Raw genomic sequence first — 22,522 nt, forward strand, 5'->3', positions numbered from 1 at the left:
GCTCCCACTGACGATGACAAACCCCACCTCACTAGAGAGGAAGTGGGGTTGGATTTATGGGCACATGAAAGGCCACCAAGAAATTCAGAAGTCTCTCGTTAGAGCGCCTGTGAGAGTCTCAAGTCACAACCCAGGCCTGCGTACCAAGAGCTGTAATGCATTCTGCCTGGCCAGTTGGCCTGGAATATAAACAAGCAGGACATTTTTATAAAGGAAGTTAAACACATTTGTCTTCAGATTCTGTACTATTTTCCTCTTAAAACTCAAAAGATTCTCCAACTGAACTCTGATGTTCAACTCCAAAAGACCAAATAACCTTACAGCAACCTTACAGCAGTTACATGTTACATATGAAAGGCACACAGAACATCTTTGAAAGAACAGTCAGACTTTTTTCTTCTCCTGATATCACAGAACAGTAGCAAGCAAAGCCTTTTGGCCTAGAACTCCCATATTACTGCAGCTGTGAACTGCTGGTCCATTACTATGAATTGCAACAAGTGTGATTTAATCACCCCTGCATAAGCCAGCAGCAAAATGCTCTGCTCGTCACAGGATCACTGGAAAAGAAATGCCATCCCAAGGAAAGAAAAAGGTCTAGGAAAAAAGATACATTTTGCAATTCTCTTTAAAATGCGAGCAGGCCTTTAAAGTAGGAAATTTCCAAGCATCAGGAGGGCAAATTACTACATCTTCAGTTTATCCTGATAACCTATACTACTTAAACACCTACAGAACATGGTCATTCTAATTGATACCTTTCTTATACCCAGTATGAGCTATTTTTCACTGTATCAAAGGGAAGAATAATTGAAACGTGATTGGTTATGATAATTTAATGAAAAAATGCAAGCATATTTGCTTTTGTTGTGGGAACACAAACAGAGGCTTACAAGAGGTCCTTCAAAATGGAAAAGTCAATTAAAAGACTAACTTCAAACAAATCCCAAAACAGCTCTCATTACGCTCTGAAGGAATTTTGATAGCCATTTAAAAAATGACCACAAGTTACAGTAGCTTGGTTTTAGATAAACACTGCACTGCAAGCTAAATTGAATATAAAAATAGATTCTATTTAATAAATTTGTATCTAGTGCACTATAAACATTTATGAAATTGTTATTACAAAGGTAAACAAAAGTCTGCATTAATATTTCAAGTAACTTGATAAAATCTGTTCATGTAACATGGATCACAAAACAGACACAGTAGAATAGATTTTCCTCAATCATCACACTTTTATTTAAACATCAAGTTAATCTTTTCCTTCAAATGAGGACTGCTGGTATTGGTTCAAGTTAGAAAGTAGGTTAATTAAAAACCACTATCTTGCTGATGAGGCTGGGGATCCCACACCATTTTTCTCCAAGCATTTCTTGCAGCATTTTCCTGCATTTGAATCTGATGATGCACTGAGTTGTGGGACAGCTGAATTTGATTTGTCAGAGCTGAGGAATGAAGTATGCTCTGGGTTTGTTATCTGCTGGTCTCTACTGTAAACTTTTGTGCTGCTTTTTGTACTGAGAATCTTGCCACTGCCACTAGAAATATCTCTCCAAGTAACATTTTCATCTGCAGGGGAAAATGACCTGACATGAGGAAATTCTTCACAGTACCCAGTCTGTGCTTGAACATTAGTATTGGCTTTTTGTTGAGGATACAAGAGAGGCATTTCACCACAATCCAGATGCAAGCTTCCATTCTCAGAACTCCATTCACTGCTGCTTCCTTCATCCCTTTCTGGAGTGTCTTTAAAATCAAATTCCTGAATTCCCTTAGACTTAGTTCTCCATTTTCCACATGATTGGATACATTTATCCTCTTTCAAGCCTGTTCTTCCATCCTTGCTCTTAAGCATGTGATGAGTTGGCCCAGAGCCAGTGTGGCCATTTGTAGCACTGAGTACTTGCATATTCTGTAGTGTTACCTGACCAGCAGATGGAGGAGCATCATCATTACTCACAGCATACAAAGGTCCTTTGTCTACATTTATAACAGGGCCATATTTTTCTCTTCTTCCATCTTCATTTGAGTAACATTCTGGTAAAACACCTCTAGAAGCACCATCCAGATTTTTAGAATTATTCCTTTTCTGAGTATCTGAAGTCACTGTTTCATGAAGCACATGTTGACTTTTGGTCTGTGTTGCATCAAACTGCTGTTTCAAGTCACGTGGAATACACTTCTGGACAACTTTGTCAGTGGCTTTTTCAGCACTGCTTTCACTACATGATTTGCTTTCCATATGGTGTGACCTAGTCCGAAGCACACAATCTCTTCTGGAGTGCTCAGCTCCAGGATCAGAATTTAAATGTAGAGCTAGGAGAGGAAGGAAAGAGATAGATAATTGAAGATAACACTGGAAGAGAAGCATTTCCATTACCACATGCATTAAAGCAGTATGATCAAGAAGAGAAGGACCACAGAATCCAGCACACCTGAGCGGGTAGCTTTGCGCTGGGGAATGTGCCGAAGAGGCGTTTCGAGTCCTTTAGCCATTGTAGCAAGTTTACTGGCAGCATCCATGATTTTCTTTTCAGCTCTGTCAAGAATTGCAGAACATGGAGAAAAACAAAAACAAGTTTAAGGGTAATTCAACTCTACATTTTACTTCAAGGCAATGTTACTGATAGTCAGAGAATACTGAAAGGACAGTGTGCCAGGCAGCTCAGCAGTGACCTGGTGCCGACCTGGCCTGGCAAGACTTCAGGCCAGGCCCTGTCTGCTCCAAGGTGGACAAACACCAGACTAACATCTACACACCTCTTGCAAAGCCAACAGTCATTTCCAAACATACTTGAACTTACCCTTCATGTTTGCCATTATCAGTGAGCAGTTGTTGAAGGCAGGTCAAGTAGTACTTGCGCATTTTCCGTGCTGTCTCTTGGCGCTCTCTTAAAACCTCCACTTTAATCATTTCAGCAGCTCTTTCCTTACTTTCACGGATATAACAAAGCATATCACCTACAAAACACACTTTATAAGTACCAGTTTTCCCCCAGAATGGGGAAAAAGCCAACACCACAAACTGGGATTGTCTAACAGACCTGGAACAAGTCAGCAAGGGCGTGGGTTTACCTGCCAACATTGCACCAAATCCTCGTGCCAAGTATTGCCTACTGGAGGAATGCCAGGGCAAACCAGAGCAGGTCAATAGGAAGCATCAGAAAGGAACTCCGTTGTCTGATTCTGTATCTCAAGCAGCAATAGAAAACACCAGGCACAGGGATTTGGGAGGAACTTTGGGTGACAAAATATGGGTCTAGAAACATTTCTGTGACCACACAGCTGGAATGTGGGGACCTGCTGCACTCAGGTAAAACCTGGTGCTACACTTAATCCTTTCTCCTCAGCTGAAGGTTGCTGACTAAGCCAGAAGGCAGGACACAGCACAAGAGGAAAGCAGAGTTTCTCTCAGAACAAGCTGCAGGCTAGGTAGGTTTTTTTCTGGAGAACAAGATCAGTTCTCAAAATACACTTTACCACTTTAAAAGACATAATTCAGTGCAACAAAGCAAGGATTGTAAAACAAAGCTTCACCCATCACAATTACATGTTAAATTTAGGGTGACAATTCCATTTCTCACAGTCACTCTAATAAGATGGAAAAATTTACTTCTCACGTGATTTGGTTGTCAGATTCCTGTCCAAGCTGGCTGAAGGAAGAAGCAACAAACTAATTTATTTTCCTCCAATAAATTTTTAGCTAAGACTTTAGTACTTACACTTAATCTTGCTCACAGCTTTAATGTAGTGAGCACGCATTTCTTCCAGACCTTTCACAGAGTCAGAGGATGCACAGGGTTTTGAGATGCCTCCCCTTGACAGTGACCTGAAATGCATACACATAACACTGCACAAAAAAGCAACTTATATCTTACCAAAGTAAGAAATCATCTTGTTTAGTTTTTTAAATACCTTGGTGGTGATCCCTGGTCTTTCAGTTTCATCTTCATCTCAGAGTCTTCTGCAATTAGAGCTCTTAGAATCTCCTCATTTTCTATTAAAAAAAAATGAACCATAATCCAACTGCATTTCTCTAAATTCAAGTTCAAGAGATCTTTATGTAATAACTGCTGCCTCTGGTCCAAGAGCCAATGTCCCAAAGCATCACCAGCTGCAGTATAGCTGTTGCAGTAACAAGCAGATAGGAATCGATCCCAACACACCTCAATGAAGTCTGAATACAAAAGTCATCTCATAGCAGTAATTAAATAAGCTTGAAGTCTTCATATGCCACTACTAACACTAAACCGAGATATCAAGTGTCCTTGTAGAGAAAGGACGGGATAAAAAAATAACAAGGGTTGCTTTGACAAACTATGAAAAAGAATTACTAATTTCTGGGTTAGCAATTGTGCCTTTGAGGTAGAAAGATAAGAGATAAAACTTGGTTGGTTTTGTTGGCTTCTTGTGGTGAGAGGTTTTCTTGTTTGTTTTGAGGTTAATAACCAAAACCCCAGTATCCACTGAAAACTAAAAGATGCAACAGATGAGGGAATCAAAGTTGTCTTTAGGTGACTAACAATCCTAACCTTGGATTTGCTCTTACTTAGCTTCATGTTCCTTCCCAGCAAGCTGAAGATGTTTGTGGGCCATCTCTAGCTCTTGTGTCAAGTCCTGGCACACAGCCTCTCTTTTTTCAAGCTCCTGACAGCAGTGTTTGCAGCACAAATCTTCCTGAGACCCAAGGTTCCTTTTTGTACATTTCTGACTTGCAACAGTAATTGCTAAAAGTTATACATCAACATGGGACCAAAAAACCAGAATCAAGCCCAACCTATTTTCAGTGCTCTACTTAGTCCTCCTCTCACTGGAAAGCATATAACATTTTAGCCCAATTAAACTAATCACAAGAGGCTGGTACCCTGCTCCAGAAGGTCAGCAGCATCTATCAACTCATACAGCCCTCACAGCCTCAAGGTACTTCCATAAGTGATGATCTGAGTTCTTCAGTCAGCAAAAAGACTTGCAGGTTAAATGCTTTTAAAATATTTTTAGTATCTTTTTTTTAAAAAAATAAAAAAACAACAGCCAAGCAGGGTCTTTTGAAGTCAGCTGAAGGAAACTGTCCCAGCTGGAAAGCCTCACACGCGGCTGAGTCTGGTTAACGGATACACAAAGACTGGGCTCCTTCCAGGGGAGTGAGGGCTGCTCCCCACAGCCAGGCCAGGGCGCTCTAGAGACAGGAGCACTGCAGTGCTGGTATTGTTCTGTGCTAATAGACCGTTTGTTAAGTTGGTGTTGAAGGAATTCAAGCCACACTACAGGCACAGAGCCAAACACTCTCTTGGGCTTTGCTGCTTTATGTTCCTCAATTGCGTAAGAACTCAAACTAAACAGAAAGCCTCGGGGACATCTGTCCCTCCCATGAAGTTTTTCCCATCTATACTGTCTCCAGTTTTGCCATAGTACACGTGACAGCCTTGGGAAGAGCTACAATGCTCAAGTACATACTGGGCACAGGGAGTGGGGGGAAAGGGAAGAAGGGGAAAAACAAAGGAAGAGAAACACCACCCAGGGATTCACACTTTTTCAACTACATTCTTGACCAAAAGAACCAGAGAAAACTACCATGCCAGGTCAAGCAAGTTCTTGACACAATAGCATCTTTTACATGAATGCAGAATTCCTTGTCTTGTGTAATGCCAAGGGCAAGTAGTATAATTCAATCTTTGAAGCTCCAATTTAGTATTACCCATTTACAAGACATAGTTCAGACCATGCCCTACATATCATGGTCAACATTGCCTAGCATATGAACTGATATATACTCCAAAGGTTTCAGTGCTAACAGCCCCCAAAGAGTACACACACCTCTAGCAGCTGAGACAGCTATTCCTTTCCTCCTGAAGAATGGCTTTAAAAAGCAGAAAGCTACTAGCATTTGATAAAATGAAACCTCAAAGCCTAGCATTAAATCAGTAAACTGGAGACCAGTACCATTTGTTGCACCTTGTGACTTTAACTTGGCTTATGCAATATTAAACAACCTTACAGTCAGAAGAACTGTATCTTCCTCTATCACCCAAATATTCACTAATTAACTAACTTTGCATTGGGGTCATCAATAGGACATTGACTATTAAAGACTGCTACTAACAAGCTTAATTTGATGATATGCAATCTGCCAGATTAAGATCAAACCCAGTACCTTTGTCTGTTCCAGTTTCCTGCAAGGGTGTTTGTGTTCTCAGTCTCCTTTGTGCTTCTGCTTGGTGTTCAACACTGCACACAGGAGGTCTTGCCACATCCCCAGTGTCTCCTGCACCATGTTGTGGGTAAGAGCATGATTCTTTATTTGCATTACTCACTAGCTCTTCATATTTCTGCAATTGAAAAACACCTCCTGAAAACCCAACACAGAGCAAAAAAAGTGTTCCACACCACAACCAACCCTGGCCACCAAGTAGCTTTAGTAACTTTAACACAGGTACTTTAAACCTGTAGTAGAACCACAGATTACAAGTCAAACAGAGAAGAAAACATCTATTCTATTACGTAGAAGTTTTAACTTAGCATTGATGATTGCAACAGCACTGCCTGAATATCTTGAGTATTATTTAGAAGTGTCAGCAGCCCTTAAGATTACAGAACTATACCCTGTCTCTGAATAGCTGAAGATAATTTGCTTTTTAAAGAGGGAAGACATTACTAGGAAATTAATGAGACTTCACTAGGTAAGGTGGTTCAAGCCAACCAACGTTTTGAGGTTCAAAGGCATATTAAACAGTTTACCAAGAGGCATTTCATATCCATTGGCAGAAGGTGCCTAAGGCAAGGGAAAAAAGCCCTCTTTACCATTGTGGATATGGCTTGTGACATGAAGACATTTAAGGCCCACTTGCTGAACAGAAATATATTGACACTAAAGAAATGGTAACATCCCATCTTCTCTTGAAAAACAAGACATTTTGTCTGTCCTATTCTTGGATAATTCCCCAGCTACTAAATGCTGGGTGGCAATGGCATTTCCGGTGGGATGCTCCCCATAGCAAAAAACTTATTAAAAGCATAAGCACTGCAAGAAGAAGAATCTGCTAAAACAACAGAAACAAAGGCTTTGGGACACGATTTGACTTAGCCCCAAACTCCTCTAGAAGAGGGTAGGACATCTTTCCTCATTTGGGCAGGCATACTGAAAAAGATTTCCTAGAGGCACAATAAAATAAGCAAGAATCTTATTCCCAAGACAGAACTGAGTAACTGACAAACTGATCCACTGCAGGCAAGTTGCAGAAAGGATTTACTGTTTTCATCGTTATTTGTATAAAGAGGAGGGAAAAAAAGTGTAACATGATCCACAATCACTATCCAATCACCACTACAAACTGGATTTTGCAGCTATGCAAAAATCTGAGGTGGGTTTTGTCATCACAGCCCATCTAAGAGATCACAAGGAGCCTTTAACAGGCTTCCAAACTTAATCAGTGGATTCATCTCCTTAATTTACAAATCTTTGCATAAATAACAGTCCTAACCTGACTTTCCCTTCTTTAAAGATTGAAGAAGTCATGGCTACATCCCTTCACTTTTCACTTGCTAATTGTAGATTTAGCCTTCTTTTAGTGTTACAGTACTCTTATCAATGAACACAAACGTTGAATTTTATATTTCCCACAATTACATGGATATTTTGGAGAAAACAAACCTGACTGACTTCCCAAATCCCTTTTCTGACTGGCAGTTGTAATTTCCAGAAATATTACCTCTTTCCATTCTCGCTCTTTCTTTTCCAGAATTGTGCAAACTGTGGTCCTATAGGCCTTTTGTAAACAAGTCTTCAGTTTCTCTTTGCCTTGACTGGTTAATTGAACATGAGAGTCAAAACACTTGTCCTTCCAAGAATGTTTACTATGTGTGCACTTGACTAGTTCTTCATGAATTTCACTCAACAAATACTCCAGCTCAACCAGAGTCTTCTCCTCATACCGATTAATTTCATCCTCCAGTCTCTTGGCTTCCTGAGCCTCCCATTCTCGCTGCTTTTGGTCTAGTAACATCTTTATTTCTGCCTCTTTCTGAATGGAGAGTTCATTCTTCTGCTTTGCAAGATCCTCCTTTGCTGTTGCAAGGACCTCTTTAATTCTGTTTCTATGATCATCTAAGAACGATCGGTAGTCTCTCTCATTTTGCTCTTGTATCTGCAGAATTTCTTCTTGCTTTTCTTTGTTCCACTGCACACGGGCTTTTGCTAGCTCTGCTTTGACAGCTGCAGGGATTTCCTCTTTCTTTAGCTCCAACTCCTTCCTCAGAGAAACTATCTTTTCTTCGAGTTCTTTCATTCTTGGTCCAGATCTCTCTGTACTTTCATATTCTTTCTTCCATTTCTCCTCAGCAGCTGAGAGGACCAGGGCTAACTGCAAATGTACAACACAGTCATTATAAACATATGTACACATTTACAGCTGCACAAATTATAACTCTGAGTCATTACAAATCTATTGGAGATATTGTCAAGTTATTTAATAAAAATTAAACCTACACAGGCAAAAAACTGGGTGTGGACCGAAGTACACGAGAAACATCTTTCCTTCGTGATTCCCTGAGCCTATGTCTACATTCATCCCTCAGTAATATATGGGATCTGGAAGACAACTGCTTATCAATACACATATAGTAGTATTTTGGGCTACCTGCTTTGCTGTAGTCTTTTGGTGTTCTTTTTCCCATTTTTCTCGTTCTATCTTTAGATTTAGTTTGTACTCTTGCAGCCACTTGGAATGAGCTTGGGTTAAAGCTGCATCTACCTTAAAACAGATAAAAATCCTACTTCAGTAGGTAGGTAGGTACACTGAATACATTTTTATAATTACTTTCATGTAACAGTGCAACAACAGACTTCACTATGGATTGCCTGTGTTTACAGAAATTAAAAGAATCAGACCGGTAGTACTTGATGCATTTCTTGATGCAAAAATGATGTCAAAATGACAAATACTAAATTTATTTTTAGCAAAATGGTATAAAATCAAAGTCAGTGTTGCTCAGTTCTGTTCAAAACTCCTGCAAAACTTGTTTAACAGTGTGAAAAACAAGCTACATGCTAGAGTTTTTTCAGAACGTTTAAAAAAACCCTCTATTTCTAATATAGCAAATATCAACCACTAAGCTTAAGAGGAAGTCAGTGGAAGAGTCCACTTTTGGTTTTTTTAGGTGACTTAGTTGGACACAGCAGTTTCACAGACTCCAGGCAGACAGAACAATTATTTGTTACCTGGCTGGCAAGATTTTTACAGTATTTATTTTCCAGTTCTAATTCAAATTCTTTTAAGGCCTCTTCAGAGGCTGTATTTTCTTTCTGGATCTGCAGCCTCTGGTCTTCCACAGTCCCTTCTAACTCTTTAGCTGAAACTTCATCCACAACTGTTACTGGGTCAGTTTGGCAGCTGCAGTCATTACATTCAACTACAGTTCTTCTCATTTCTTCCAGCCTACTTTGCCATTCTCTTTCTAATTGGGCAAAGACTCGTTCTTTATTCTACGGAAAAAAATATTTTTTAAGAAAATCTCCCCAGTGTCCAAATAAACAGATTTCACTGGTGTTTAGCAAATGAAACACTGCTCACACCAATGATATTCCTTAACAGAAGAACAAAACCATGCACAGAGAGGAGAGAGTTTGGTGACTCATCACAGCTTTTTTCTATGGGAGAGGATACACAAAGGAATTCTACATGATACCTGAGTGAAACAACAGAAAGCATAACTGCTAACTCAAAGATCAGGGTGGAAAACTCCAGCATATTACCAGCTGTGACATTCAGGGTATTCTGGTTCTCACTTTGCAAGATCTAGGTTTTGGGATTTTTTAAAAATCTGAAACATGTGTAATACCCAATGACTTCTTCAGAGGCTTTTAAAATGACAGATCTTTAACAGCCACTTCCAACGGCACAATAACACCACAAAGTTCTGTTCCTGAAAATAAACAGCAAAAGAACAAAAAAAAAAATTGAAATTCCTTGATCTAAGTTTCACACCTCTTTTTCTTCCTTTTCCCAGTGAGCTTTGGCTAATGCAACTTCCTCTTGAACCTGCTGTTCTTTTTCTTCCAGCCACTGCTTCTTTGCTGCTATCATGGACCTGGTGTGTTCCTCTTCAAGCTCAGTCTTCAGAAGTTTAAGGGAGACTTCTTTTTCTTCTAGAAGCTGTTTCTTGAGCTAGACCAAAAATAAATAAATGAAGTATTCTCCAAGGCATAGCAACTGCTCTGGTACAAAGTGATGAGAATGCATGAGACACATGATTAACTCTCCAGTGCCCGTGCACTGATCTTACTGAGGACACCTAGACAAGAGATTCAACTCTCAAAAAAAAGGTGTTTTAAGATATCATATCAGAGGTTATTATAGGCTATTTGCTGAAAAGTAAGTTTTCCTATCAAGCATCTTTACTCCCCTCATACTTTGAGCTGCACCTCTTTACTGTACTTTCTTACCCAGACAGTTGATCTACTTTAGTCACTGCACACTGATATCTTCAGAAAAGCAAAGTTTTTAATCAAATCAGTCTGAATTCATTACTACTTTAAAAAGCCACAGTATTTTTTAGTTTTATAAAAAAAAACTTGTATCATCATTCAGGATTTTTTGAAAACATCTAATGAATTTGAAAGTCATACGGCTGACTCAGCATCGTCAGAAGTCAGAATTATGGAAGATCACTACATGAAAACAAACAGCTATTGGAAAGAGTTACTTCTACAATATTTTCAAGCCCAGGACATGACACCAGCTTAATTTAAAAACCAGTAAGTCATATGTAGGAACTTTCTGATATAGCTGCATGGTCTTTCAAGTATGTTCCACAAACATTTACAAAATTAAATACACTTATTAATATTACATCTTGAAAACAGTGTGAAATTATATAGTTTATAGGCATTTCCATTTGTACCTTCTCTTCCTTCAGCTGCTGCTCTTGTTGAAATTTCTGTCTTAAAGTGGTTTCCAAGGTGTCCTTCTCCCGACAAATTCCAATGTAACATTCCTTCACTGCAGTCATCTCTTTGTTCAGCTCCTCTATATTAGCCCTTCACAGGACAGATACTTATTATCAACTGGCCTTCATACTCACAGGACAGCAAGTCAGCTTTAAAATACGTATAACTAGCAGTGAAGGTCAAACAGGAAGCATGAAAGTTTCAGTAAAAATGGAAATAATGGTAAGTCTTACTTTAACTGCAAGATTGTCTCTTCAGAAGTTTGAACAAGCCGCTGCTTTTCTGCAGCAAACCTCTCCATCAGCTCTTTCTCAAAATGTGCTTTGGTGTCCTCATGATGTTGCTGGTAAGTTCTCTCACACCTACAATTTCAAGAAAGGAAAGATACCTGGTTTCAACTACCTAGAACACTGACCTCTTCTTGTCCCTGATAGCTGGAACAAGATCACGTGCGCAGGGTGAAAATCCACAAATTAAACTGAACAAAGTTAACAGACTTACCTGTCAATGGCTTCTTGCTTATCGTGATCAAAATCCTCAACCATCTTTCTCATCTGACAACAGAGGTCTTGATTTAAGCTTTTCAGTTTTTCCTCATTTTCTTTCAGTTCTTCAATAGTTGAAGTATGGGCCTGAACAAACAAGGGTCAAGTAATATGTGGGTTGTAAGAACCTTTCCTATTCACAGGTTTTAGCACAGGGTGGGGGTTTTTGTGTATTTTTTTCCTGTAGTGGTAAGCAGCATCTCTGTCTTACCTCAACTTCCTGTAGCAAAGCTTCATTAGCCTTTTTGAGTCTCAAAACTTCTTCCTTTAGATTATCAGAAGCATCCTTCAAATTTTTGGCAGGCTAAAAATAAATAAAATTAAGATGATATCTTCCAAGATACAAATGATTTAGCAGTTAATGCTTTAAAAAGTTAGAGTTGTCAAATAAAAATTGTACTCAAAAAAATAAAAGAACAGGAAATTATTGCAGTGCAAGATAACCATATCACTGCTATTCTAGATGAATTCTTAAAACTCAGTATCATGAAGGTTTGGAGAAGCACACACTCAATGCTGTGCTTACAAGCTGAATGACAACAGTCATCCAACAGAGAGCACACTTTTCACATATGTTGTATTCCTATCCCACATCCATGGCACCATGTACAGATACTGCAAGTCTGATCCATGTAGAGAGGGAAGGCAATAACAGGCTGAAGAGAGATGCAGCATCAAGGAGATTCCTTGCTGATCTAATGAAGGCCGTCTGAAGGCAATCTGTTAAATGTTCTGTTTGTATAAGCTAATGGTACTATCAGCTTTCTCAGAGAAATTACAAGGTCCTTTTGGCTAAAGAAAACCAACTTTTTCCAATGAAATTTATTTCTAACAAAATCAAGGTGGCCACTAAGCACTCTCAAGCATGTAAGTTATCATTTTAGAACTCACCTAATAATGCATATGCTGCCCAAGTTCTGCTATTCAGTTGTTTTCTTTTCAATCACAGATACAAAACAGGAGTTGCTATGAATACTCAGCTATGCATAAATTTTTGACCTATTCTCATAAGAAGTTTAAATGCTGGTTTTGTTCACCAAAACCGAGGGATACTTGACTTCTAAAGAAGTGTAAAGAACAAACCTCTGAATCTTTTGATGCTTTTTCTGCTTTCAACTGCTTGTATTCCTCTAGTGTCTTCTGGCAATCTTTAAGACTATTTTGTAATTGAGTAATCTGGTTTCTCTTCATTTTATTACTGCTCAATAAACGTTCCAGCTCAGCTTTTAATTCTACAATAATTTCATCTTTAGAGAGTTCTTTATCTATGTCTCTGTTCTGTATTGCACTGTCAGAAAAGACATAACCAGTTCAGTATTTAAAAGACAAAACACATTTATCTGAAAGGCAGTGGTAACAAAGAGAAAAGCAACTAATGCTACAAGAAATACCAGGATGTCTAAGATGTAATAGTAAAAAGCACAAGTGGATATGAATATCAAAGCTTTTTCATCAAGTTGCAATTAATTTACAAAGAACTTGTTAATTCAGCTGTTTCCTCAAAAGATTCATTCTCACATGATGTGAAGTGTTTTGAAACAACTCAACTGGTTGATGTAAAAGACAGCTTTAGCTTTAAGTAACTATGTGGAGGCTTTGAGAAAAAAAAGCATCCGTGAATATAATTCATACAATTAAAGGAACAGCAATACAGTCCCTATAAAATCTGAAGATTTATCAAGCAGCAATTAGGCAACCAATTTATGGTATTAGTACAGTTTTTCTGTTTCTCAGATTACCTGGCAATACAAGGAGTATTTCAAGTATCCATCAAAATCCTGTATGTTCATCCAGGAGGACCCTATTTTTTACACATCACTTGCATAATTTCTTGAGGATTTAAAATTTTTCTTTCAACAAGAATTACTCAATACCTGCAGAATCTTGGCTTCTCCCCTGTGATTTTTTTAATTCCCAGATCTACATAGGAATCACCCAGGCTCATATGCCTCTCTCCACCTGCATCATTCAAAAATACCCCAAGCTTGGCAGCAGATTCATACAAAGCTATTTCTTCTTTCAGTTCCATTAATTCTTCCTGAAAGGAAGAGACAGAAAAAAAATTACACTGACCAGAGAGACTCCAAGCCAACATATCAAGCCCATGATAACTCTTCCAAAGAAAACAAATACATTAAGCTCTTCCTCTAAATATAGCTATATTTAGTTGAATTGTCTGGCATCAACTTATTTCTATTTTAATTTTTGATACCTCTAGCAAAGCATATGGTAAAACTACAAATTAGTTAAAATATACAAGAAATATTCCCTACTGTTCTTATTACAGTTCATCTATAAAGTATTATTTCTTTTGCTCTTCTGCTTTCCTGCTGCCCTTGTATAGTAAAAAAGATGACAACAGAAAAGTACACACCTGGAAAAACAGCTGTTAGTCTAGTACTCAGTAGGATTCATAGTTTCCAAGATAACAGATCTAAATCAAATATATGAACTGAATTGGAAACACAGACTTCCACTCATACTTTACAGAGGGCTTTCTAGCATTCCCTTTTGCTGACAAAAGATAAACTTCATAACATGGTATCTCCTAATTAAGTTACAAGACTCCCAGCACACTGAATTTACACTCTTTTTTTTCCCAAAAGCAGGTTGGACAGAAGTATGAGATCAGATCTCTGCCAATACAATTGCCCCACTGTGTTTTAATTGGTGGGGAGGGAGGAAGTCCAACATGCAACACTGGGAGATGAAGTAGCCAAAGATGATGTGCTTGTTTCCCCCCAAAATTTAAAGTGTTTCAACCACCAACCTCTTAGTTATAATGCCCACCCCCCATCAGATGAAGACATTTTATTCAAGCATAAAATAGTCAATAAAATTAGTTAACCTGCAAAGCCTTGTTCATGTTGTTGCTTATCATCTGTGCAGACTGAGCTTGCTGCAACTGAAACCGTAACTGGTTTGTCTCCTGCATTGAGCCTATCGTAGGAAAGAAAAGGGAGAAAAGGAGCAAGTCATAAATATGCAAGAAAGACTAACCTGAAGAAAGATCTCTGTTAAAAATGGCAGTGTTGATTCTGGCAATAGACATTACTGCTTCTATTTCCTTGAGCTCACCAACAGCTATTAAATACACTACTATCAAAAGACTTCAATGTGTAAAGGTAGGCAAAAGCCAAACACACAAATTGCAAAATATTTCAGAATCTATTCCTATGATAGAGGCTTCCAAGATCAGCCTCCAGCTCCCAAAACAATTCTTCTCATTGAGATCTGAATTTAGAATGGCAATTCAAGTCAAGCACCTTAATACAAAACCTAAGTAGTTTGCTCCCAAACACTGCTGCTCAGTATGAAACAAGGTTTACATAAATGCAGCACAAAGTAGTCATGGAAACAGTTTAATCACTGTTGTTTGGGGCTTGGAGATGGTGTTTGCTTTTATTTTTATTTGGCTTTACATCTTAGTCTAGACTTTACTTTAAGTCTGGCTAATCCACTGCATAGGAAACAGTCTAGAACACAAGTAGCTTGATGTTGATTCCACTTCCATAGAAACACTGATACACAAGTTCATACTTAGAAAAACTGAAGGCATTTCTACAAGAAAGGTAAAAGTATGAGTAAAAGGCTGACCTGTTTGCAGTAAATTTGCACATTGCTTTTGGCTCTCTTCGAGGCTTCTGGTCAGTCGATTTATTATTTCAGTTTTTTCACATTTGGTTTCTTCCAGCAATTTTTCAAGTTGCTTAACATGCTCTCCTAGATTTTTGCAAAGCTCTTTCTAGGAAGATAATATTTTTACTCACGTTACAAACATTTAACCATCTAGAACAGGTTCAGATACACAAAAAGTCAATACATACAGGACAAAGGAGAAAAATAATCAGATACCTAGAGGGGTAGAGGACAACTAAATCAATCACAGATCAAACACTATCCTTGGCTGACAAGTGACCTCTTACAGCATCAAAGTTCAGTTTTCACTGGGAGACAGTAGTTGTATTCATATATAAACATACATGGATGAGTATCATTTCATATTTCCTAGAGCCATTTCTTTTCAGCACATCAGATTATCTCCTGTAATTAATCACATACACTTAGTCTACTGCAGAAAAATCAAGCCTTCACATTATACCAAGCCAGAGCTTAACTCAGTTTATTTTAAGTGAGCTTAAGCCAAGCTAGCAAGTGCCAATACCCTGTAAAAGAGAAACTGTAGTTTCTTTTTCACAGGATACACAAAGTAGACATTTATATGGCATTACTTAGTTACCTACACAGACCTGGGAGGCCCAGTGCCTTGTATTTTGACTTTTCTATATTCTCTCAAAAACAAGGAGATCTCCCTCTTTAAATACCCCAAACATGCTACCATATATTTTACGGTAGAGACAAAGTTGTGTAAGTTTTGTTCTGGTACTAACAGACAAAAATTTAGCAATGCACTGTGTTTAAAATCAAGCATTGGTTACCTTTCCAAAGATACAACCCATCTATTTTTATATGTTGAGACAAATAAAGAAAATTTTATTTTCTTTATTTGAAATAAGAGGACAATTTATTAAGACCCGCCTGGAATACATTGCTTGAATATTTCTCATAGTGTAATGAATTCTTATGACATATCAAGTAGAATAATTTCAGTAAGGTCTACAACCATGTGACACAATCTGTATCAACCTCCATCCTAAAGACAGCTTTTTCCTCCCTCTCTACTTTTAAATCCTTACTTCTAAAATAAAAGTCGCTGTTCACTGGTTAGTCATCCTTCAGCATTTTGAGACCAAATCTTGGCAACAGATTGTTCAATAAAGAGTTTTTCTTGGTTTTTCTCTTGCAAGAATATCACATTATTTCTTAATTAGTCCTTTTCTTTCCCAGAGTTATTTGCAGAACTCTTTCAAAAAAAGATTGTGCACAGAAGGAAAGCTCAGGAGAGCAACTAAGACAATGAATTCCCGCTTCCTCTGCATCTGCTGTGTACGAACTCACAAACTGAACTTGCAACTGCCTGGGGATGTTTATGAAAACATACCTCATAGGCCTCATAATGCTGAGACTTTCCTTTCCACTTTTTAGCAGCTTCCAGAAGGAGTTACTCGAATTGTAGGTCAAGAAATGAAGTGTGGGAAACATGGGGAGTTCTACAGTCTCCCCAGTACGGTACTCAGCATCCTAAAATAATTTCTCACCTGCTCTCGGAGTGCAGATTTTGTAGTATCAAGTTTCTGCTCTAATGACAGTACTTGCTGTTCATACTTCTGCTTGAGTGCAGAAATAATGGCCTCATGCTGTTCTCTGGCTCGCTGGAGGGCATCTGACCGCTGAAGCTCTAACAGCTGCTTTTGCAAGCTTTCCATGGCCACCTCTGCCACTTTAGATTGCTTCAGTATCTGTAGGAACAGCATTAGAGAAGCTCCTAGTTACATATATTTTACTGTTGCTCCAGTATTCTGTACATCAGTTCAATGTTTTTTGTGCAAGAGGTGCCAAAAGTCCTCAGATAATGCCTGTGTTTTAATAAAAACTATTTTCAACCAATGAATCTTATCCATCCATGAGGTATTTTGCAATGATCATAAGCAGCATTTTAACAGACTAGCACTTCTGTTTAATGCAAACACACCACACATTTAACTGTAGAGGTCTTCCACAATAAACAGTCTAAAAATACACTACAGTACCTGCTCCTCATTGGTAGTAAGAGTCTGAATTTGAGTTTCAAGAGCCTTGATTTGACCCTCAAGATGCAGTTCCCGTTCCTTTCCATTCTGATAGAGTTTCTGAGACTCATGAAGACTAAGAGCCAAACCATCCTTTTCATCTGAAGAGAGAGACATAATAGTGTGAGAACCATGGCCAGCCACCCAAGAACCTCATGCAACATAACTTTCAGTACCTGCTCTACCATTCACTCTGTCTCATACTGTGGACAACAGAAGACTGAACAAAAACATTCAGTCTCCATCCAGCAACCACTGTCTCCTCCTGGCAGCAGGGAGCACTCCAATATACTGTTTCCAGCAGGGTCCTGAAGGTACAAGCCCCACCCTGGCAGCAGGAGGACCTCACATCCTCCCTTACACTCTAAGTTTACTACTCTTTTTCATCTGTTCCTATAAGAAAGGGGAAATTAAGACAATCATCAGTCTCCACCACAGATTTTATAATTTTTGAAAGAGATTTTCTATACATACAGTCTATGAAATGGCTTGTTAAACCAGAGAGCACAAAAAAATAGATTTCTTTTTCATAGATGTCCACTTCTCCTACTGGGGCGTGGGTGTTTTGGTGTTGACTTTTTAATTTTTTTAATTTTCTGACTTTTAAAAGACTACTTTGGCAAACTTCTCACTTTTCCATACATTTGTGATGCCTCACATGTGGGGACTCTGGAAAACAACATCGGTCTTGAAAATACAGTAAAAGTTAAGACAGTTATGCAGTCAGACATCAATCCAGAGATTTTGATTTAGTACAATATTTGGAAGGAGAGGGTTAGGTGCATATAGTCCCAAATCAAGTTCATAAGTATGATAAATACCTTCAAAGACACTTTCAAAATCAAAGTCTCAGATTTAAAAAGTTACTAGATATGAATAAAATCTAAGAATTAGCACAAAACATTTTACCTTTGACCATTGAAAGCTGATGATTCAAATACCTAATCTGCTGTGCACTCTTTTCTAGCTTTTCATTAAGTTCTTCCAGTTGTCTTTCCCTTGCTTTATTTAGAACTTGAAGTTGAAGAATCTGCATATTTTCTGAAGAATCTGCCAAATTTCAAATAGCATACAGACAAGTCAGCACAGACACAAAGAAAGTCATCACTGTAATTCCTGCTCCAAGATACCTCTTTTTTTATAGTGCTAAGTTCATTGCTGATGCACAAAATCTTGTTTTTTAATCCACATTTGATTCACATCACACAAATTGCTCTGGCAGCAATGGCTGAAGGATTGTGTGAACTACCAACACAATTCCAACCTAACAGCAAGCCCAGATAAAAGTTGACATGCTGTGAACTCACAGACTTGTGGTCACTACAGATTTACAACATGTCTAATGAAGTAGTTCTGTCATTTGAAGTGTACCTGACAGAAAAGCCCAACGTGGCATCACTTCCTAAGGTACAGTGAGTTGCTATTTTCCAATATTATGGAAAGAGACAAAGTGCCAACAAGATCTGACATCAAGCCATCAGAAATAATTTTTCAGTCTCATCAGTCAAAACTATGTTTTTAATAGCCTGAAACTCATATACCCTGATCAAAAAGAGATAATTTCTAGATATAAAAGATTGTATACATCAACATACTTTTAGTTGTCTTCTTACTGAAAAACTACTGAAGTCAACATGTTTTCTATCACTGATTTCCAGTGAATTCTTCACACAAGTTTATTTCAAGTCTAAGCAGCAAACACTTACTTTCATCATTGCCCAAGAATTCATGTTGCAAATCCTCAAACACTTCATTTCTTCTGTTTCCTTCTTGGATTCCTGGAATATTTTGATGAATGCCATTTTGGTACGGTTTATAAGTCACTTTGTAAGATTCTGGGGATTGGCCATTGACAACATCAGATGCAACAAATTGCTGTTGTGACAATACATACATAAGAGGAAATAAATTAAAACCACAACTATAGCCTTGCTCAGTGAATATATTTTTCATTTTACAGGTTGACATTAAGAAGAGTTCTAGCAGCTCTTCATTTTCAGGCTCCAATCCAGCACACCATTGAAGCATGATAGAATTTTTCATGAAAGCTTCCACCTTAGAAGAGCAGTGAAGTGTTAACTTCAATAGAGTTAAGCACACACTTAAGTGAATCACATTCATTCTACCTCATGGAATTCTAGCAAGGCAACAAAAGAAAGAAAAAAAATCATAACAAACATATGAAAATCCAATTACTCACATTTCATTTTTTTAAACAGGCTACAGAAGCCTCCCATCACTGTTTGAACTGATTGTCAGAGAGTGAAGGCATTCAGAAATATTACTACCAATACTTAAAGACCTGTGAAAATTTTCCAAGAGACAGAAAAACATGTCAGCTTCTGACATACCTTAAGATGTTCCTTCGGATCATCTGGAAAACTTATTATTTTATTTTGCTGATTGTTAAATTCTGGTTTATGGCCTTTTGTATAAGGCCTGAAGTTTTCGGGAAGATGATACACATTGTTCTCTTGGTAGCAACTTGGAGAGTTAAACCCATCTCTACCAAGATACACATCATCAGCATCATCTTGACCATTCTGGCCACAGTAATCTTCTTTAACATCATATAAATGTTCCTTTTCGTCATCATTATGCAGGCCATTCCAATTCTTCCCATGTTTTTCAACGAGATCAGTTTGCTGGTCACACAAGAATTGTTCAGGGTACAGATTTTGTCCTTGTTCATAGCCCTATGAATGGATACAAGCTTTAGAACTGCTCTCTCAAAACTCTCATTTCACCCCGCCCTTCTTTTCTGAGGTTACCAGCCCTCACATTAGAAATACTTCAAATAAATACCAAAACCTGTCACCTACATGTATTTCTGTAATGAATTTAAACAATATTTAGCATGTTATTATGAACAAGCAGTAATTACATCCCTGCTCATACAAGCTTACATTTGGAGGATCACTTATCAATGGATGATCATTCCACCTTCCATCATGCTTCCCAGGCTCATGTGACCTAGAGAGACACAAGCAGCTTAACTATGTATTAATCATTCCAGGGAAAAAACAAACCACCATTTCTTAAATTAAGGCACATCTAGTTTACTGCAAATTGCACTCCAGCTCCCTTGTCACCTGGATTGCTTTTACACACCTCATCAACCAAGACTTTACTCTGTTCTTGAAAGCATAACGTAAATAACAAAAAAAAAAATGGTGCCAAATGCCTTACTGCTCCTCAGTCTCCTGAATGCTACAGTCTGAAAAACTGGAAAGCTGGTCTCCACTGTCCTCCAGCATATCATGGGGAAGGTCTGTCAACAGTTGTTGCAACTGAAACACAACAAACAACATACATTATTTGCTCTTCAGAAGAATTAATACAAGTTCAGCCCAAAACCACTTGGCAAAGTAGGCCACTTGCACAAAATCCTAATTTTCTTCCTTCAAGGAAGAATTCACAACGCTGAAATTCACATTGAAATTTATACCACAGAATGTTTACTAGACTAGAGTACCAACCAAAGGGTTTTTCTGCCAAACTCTTGTTAAGAAAAGAGCTGCACCAGAACAAGGTGTATATATATATCTGCCACCTGGTAGATATGTCCCAGGACAGACTGATTTCAAAGAATGATTTGCAAACTAATCATACCAAGGTTTTTCCTCTCTAAATTCCAGCCAAGAGAGGTAGTGGATATTCAAAACATGCTCTTTCTGAGAAAACTGGATGGAAATCCAGATAAGAACTTGCCAGTCAGTGTCACTACGTTCAAGAAGTCATCACTGCAATGATTAGTGCTCTGCTCTGGACCAAGCAACTGGACACAAACAGAGAAAAATACCACCACAACTAAAACACACCTGAACTTTATTTCTTATGCTTTTCAAGAGTGGCACAGTCTGTACCCTCTTTTGCTCTTACCAGACTACATAAACCTTCTTCTTTCTTTTTAAGCACTTAAAAGATAGGAAGAAGCTAAATTCACAAGACTTCAGATGAAATTATTTAATTCTTTTTCACCTCTTGTTCTCTTGCATAATCTTCTTGGTCATAGTCTTCATCTTCATGTTGAGTTTGTAGAGCTCCACTATCAAAGTCAAGGGACATTGTTTTCTAATACTGATTTTGTGTATCCAGCAAAACCTACCACAGGACAGGAAAACATCACACGTGAGTAAAATACAAGAGGAATCAAAAAGCACCATCCTCATCATACTTAGACAACCATACACAAAAATACAATTTTTTAAGCAGTCATTGCACATTTCTTACTTGTTTCTCATATATACAAGCCTACTCATTTCCAAGAATTTAGCATTTAAAACAATTATTTGGGGTTTTCATAGGCTATTATATAATTTCTGAAGTTCACTTACAACCAGACATTATTTTCTGCAAGTTCTAACACTGTACAGTATACATATGATGCGATACATAATGACAATTATCCCCACTTTTACATGTTGCTTCGTAGTCTTCTAGAGAATAACTATATTTTGTATTAAAGACTGAAAGTATGCTGGTTTTGTGCACTTGGATAACGACTCCAAAAGGAAAAATAGGACAAGTATGACGGAAATATGAAGAGTATCATGTCAGTTCCAGATTTCACTGCTTAATGAAAAGACTCTGAGTCTCAAGGGCTTGTCCACACTGAGCAGTGAGTTTGAGTTCACAGTAAGCTACTGTGTGTAAGTGCTGGTCTACAAGATAAGTTTGGTTACAAGGTAAGTTACTCCCTGATAAACAGATACTCGTTTGAGCACACAGGTGTAGCACATGCTGAAGTCCTCACTTGGTATAATGTAACATTACAAGAGCATTATTTCCAACTTAAAAGCCACTTCATAACGTTTGAAGGACTTCTTGCCCACTGTTGTCCAAGGAAACCCTCCAAGCGAGCTGGCAGGAGGCCCCACAAGGCAGCTACGGCCTCTGCGCACCGCCGGCAATCCCCGCGATCCCCTCACAGCAGGCTCTGAGGCAGCACCTTCCCCCAGACTGCACCAGCTGTACACGACCACCGGCCCTGTCCCCTTTCCTTAGAGCCCTTCCTAGCCCCGGGAGCAGTGGCAGCCGGACGAGAGGGCACAGCCGCCAGAGCCGCGATCAGCCCCGGAGAGCCGGACCCGGACGGGCCGGGGGCAGCCCCAGGGACGCGGGGCGACCTCGGCGGCCGCCAGTTCAGGCCCCTCAAGGCGGCGGCGCGGGCGATGCTGCCGTTATTCGCTGCACCTCCCGCGGGGCCTCCAGCGCCGCAGACGGCGGCAAAGCGCGACCCGAGCAGCGAAACCCACCGGAACCAGCGGGGCCGGCCGCCCTCCACGGCCACCAGCGGGGCGAGCCCGCCGCTCTTCCGCATCACACCCGGCCCGCGCCCG

At 38.9% G+C, this 22,522-nt stretch overlaps 1 protein-coding gene across 1 annotated transcript; it reads right to left on the bottom strand.

Moving 5' to 3' along the window:
- Positions 1-1,214: 1,214 nt before the first annotated feature.
- CEP152 (centrosomal protein 152) lies at positions 1,215-22,522 on the bottom strand. The gene is made up of 25 exons (XM_082291082.1): positions 22,439-22,522; positions 21,162-21,284; positions 20,370-20,470; positions 20,087-20,153; positions 19,532-19,876; positions 18,887-19,055; positions 18,090-18,230; positions 17,142-17,281; positions 16,650-16,850; positions 15,088-15,235; positions 14,339-14,430; positions 13,365-13,528; positions 12,574-12,778; positions 11,702-11,794; positions 11,447-11,577; positions 11,179-11,307; positions 10,900-11,035; positions 9,984-10,163; positions 7,710-8,360; positions 6,155-6,329; positions 3,919-4,000; positions 3,726-3,832; positions 2,808-2,964; positions 2,439-2,542; positions 1,215-2,319 (listed from the first exon to the last, which is right to left on the bottom strand). Exons 2-25 carry the CDS (start codon positions 21,246-21,248, stop codon positions 1,325-1,327), a joined length of 4,800 nt encoding a protein of 1,599 aa, XP_082147208.1. The 5' UTR covers positions 21,249-21,284; positions 22,439-22,522; the 3' UTR covers positions 1,215-1,324.

Source organism: Coloeus monedula (assembly GCF_965178545.1).
Source record: "Coloeus monedula genome assembly, chromosome: 14".
Classification (NCBI taxonomy): Eukaryota; Metazoa; Chordata; class Aves; order Passeriformes; family Corvidae; genus Coloeus; species Coloeus monedula.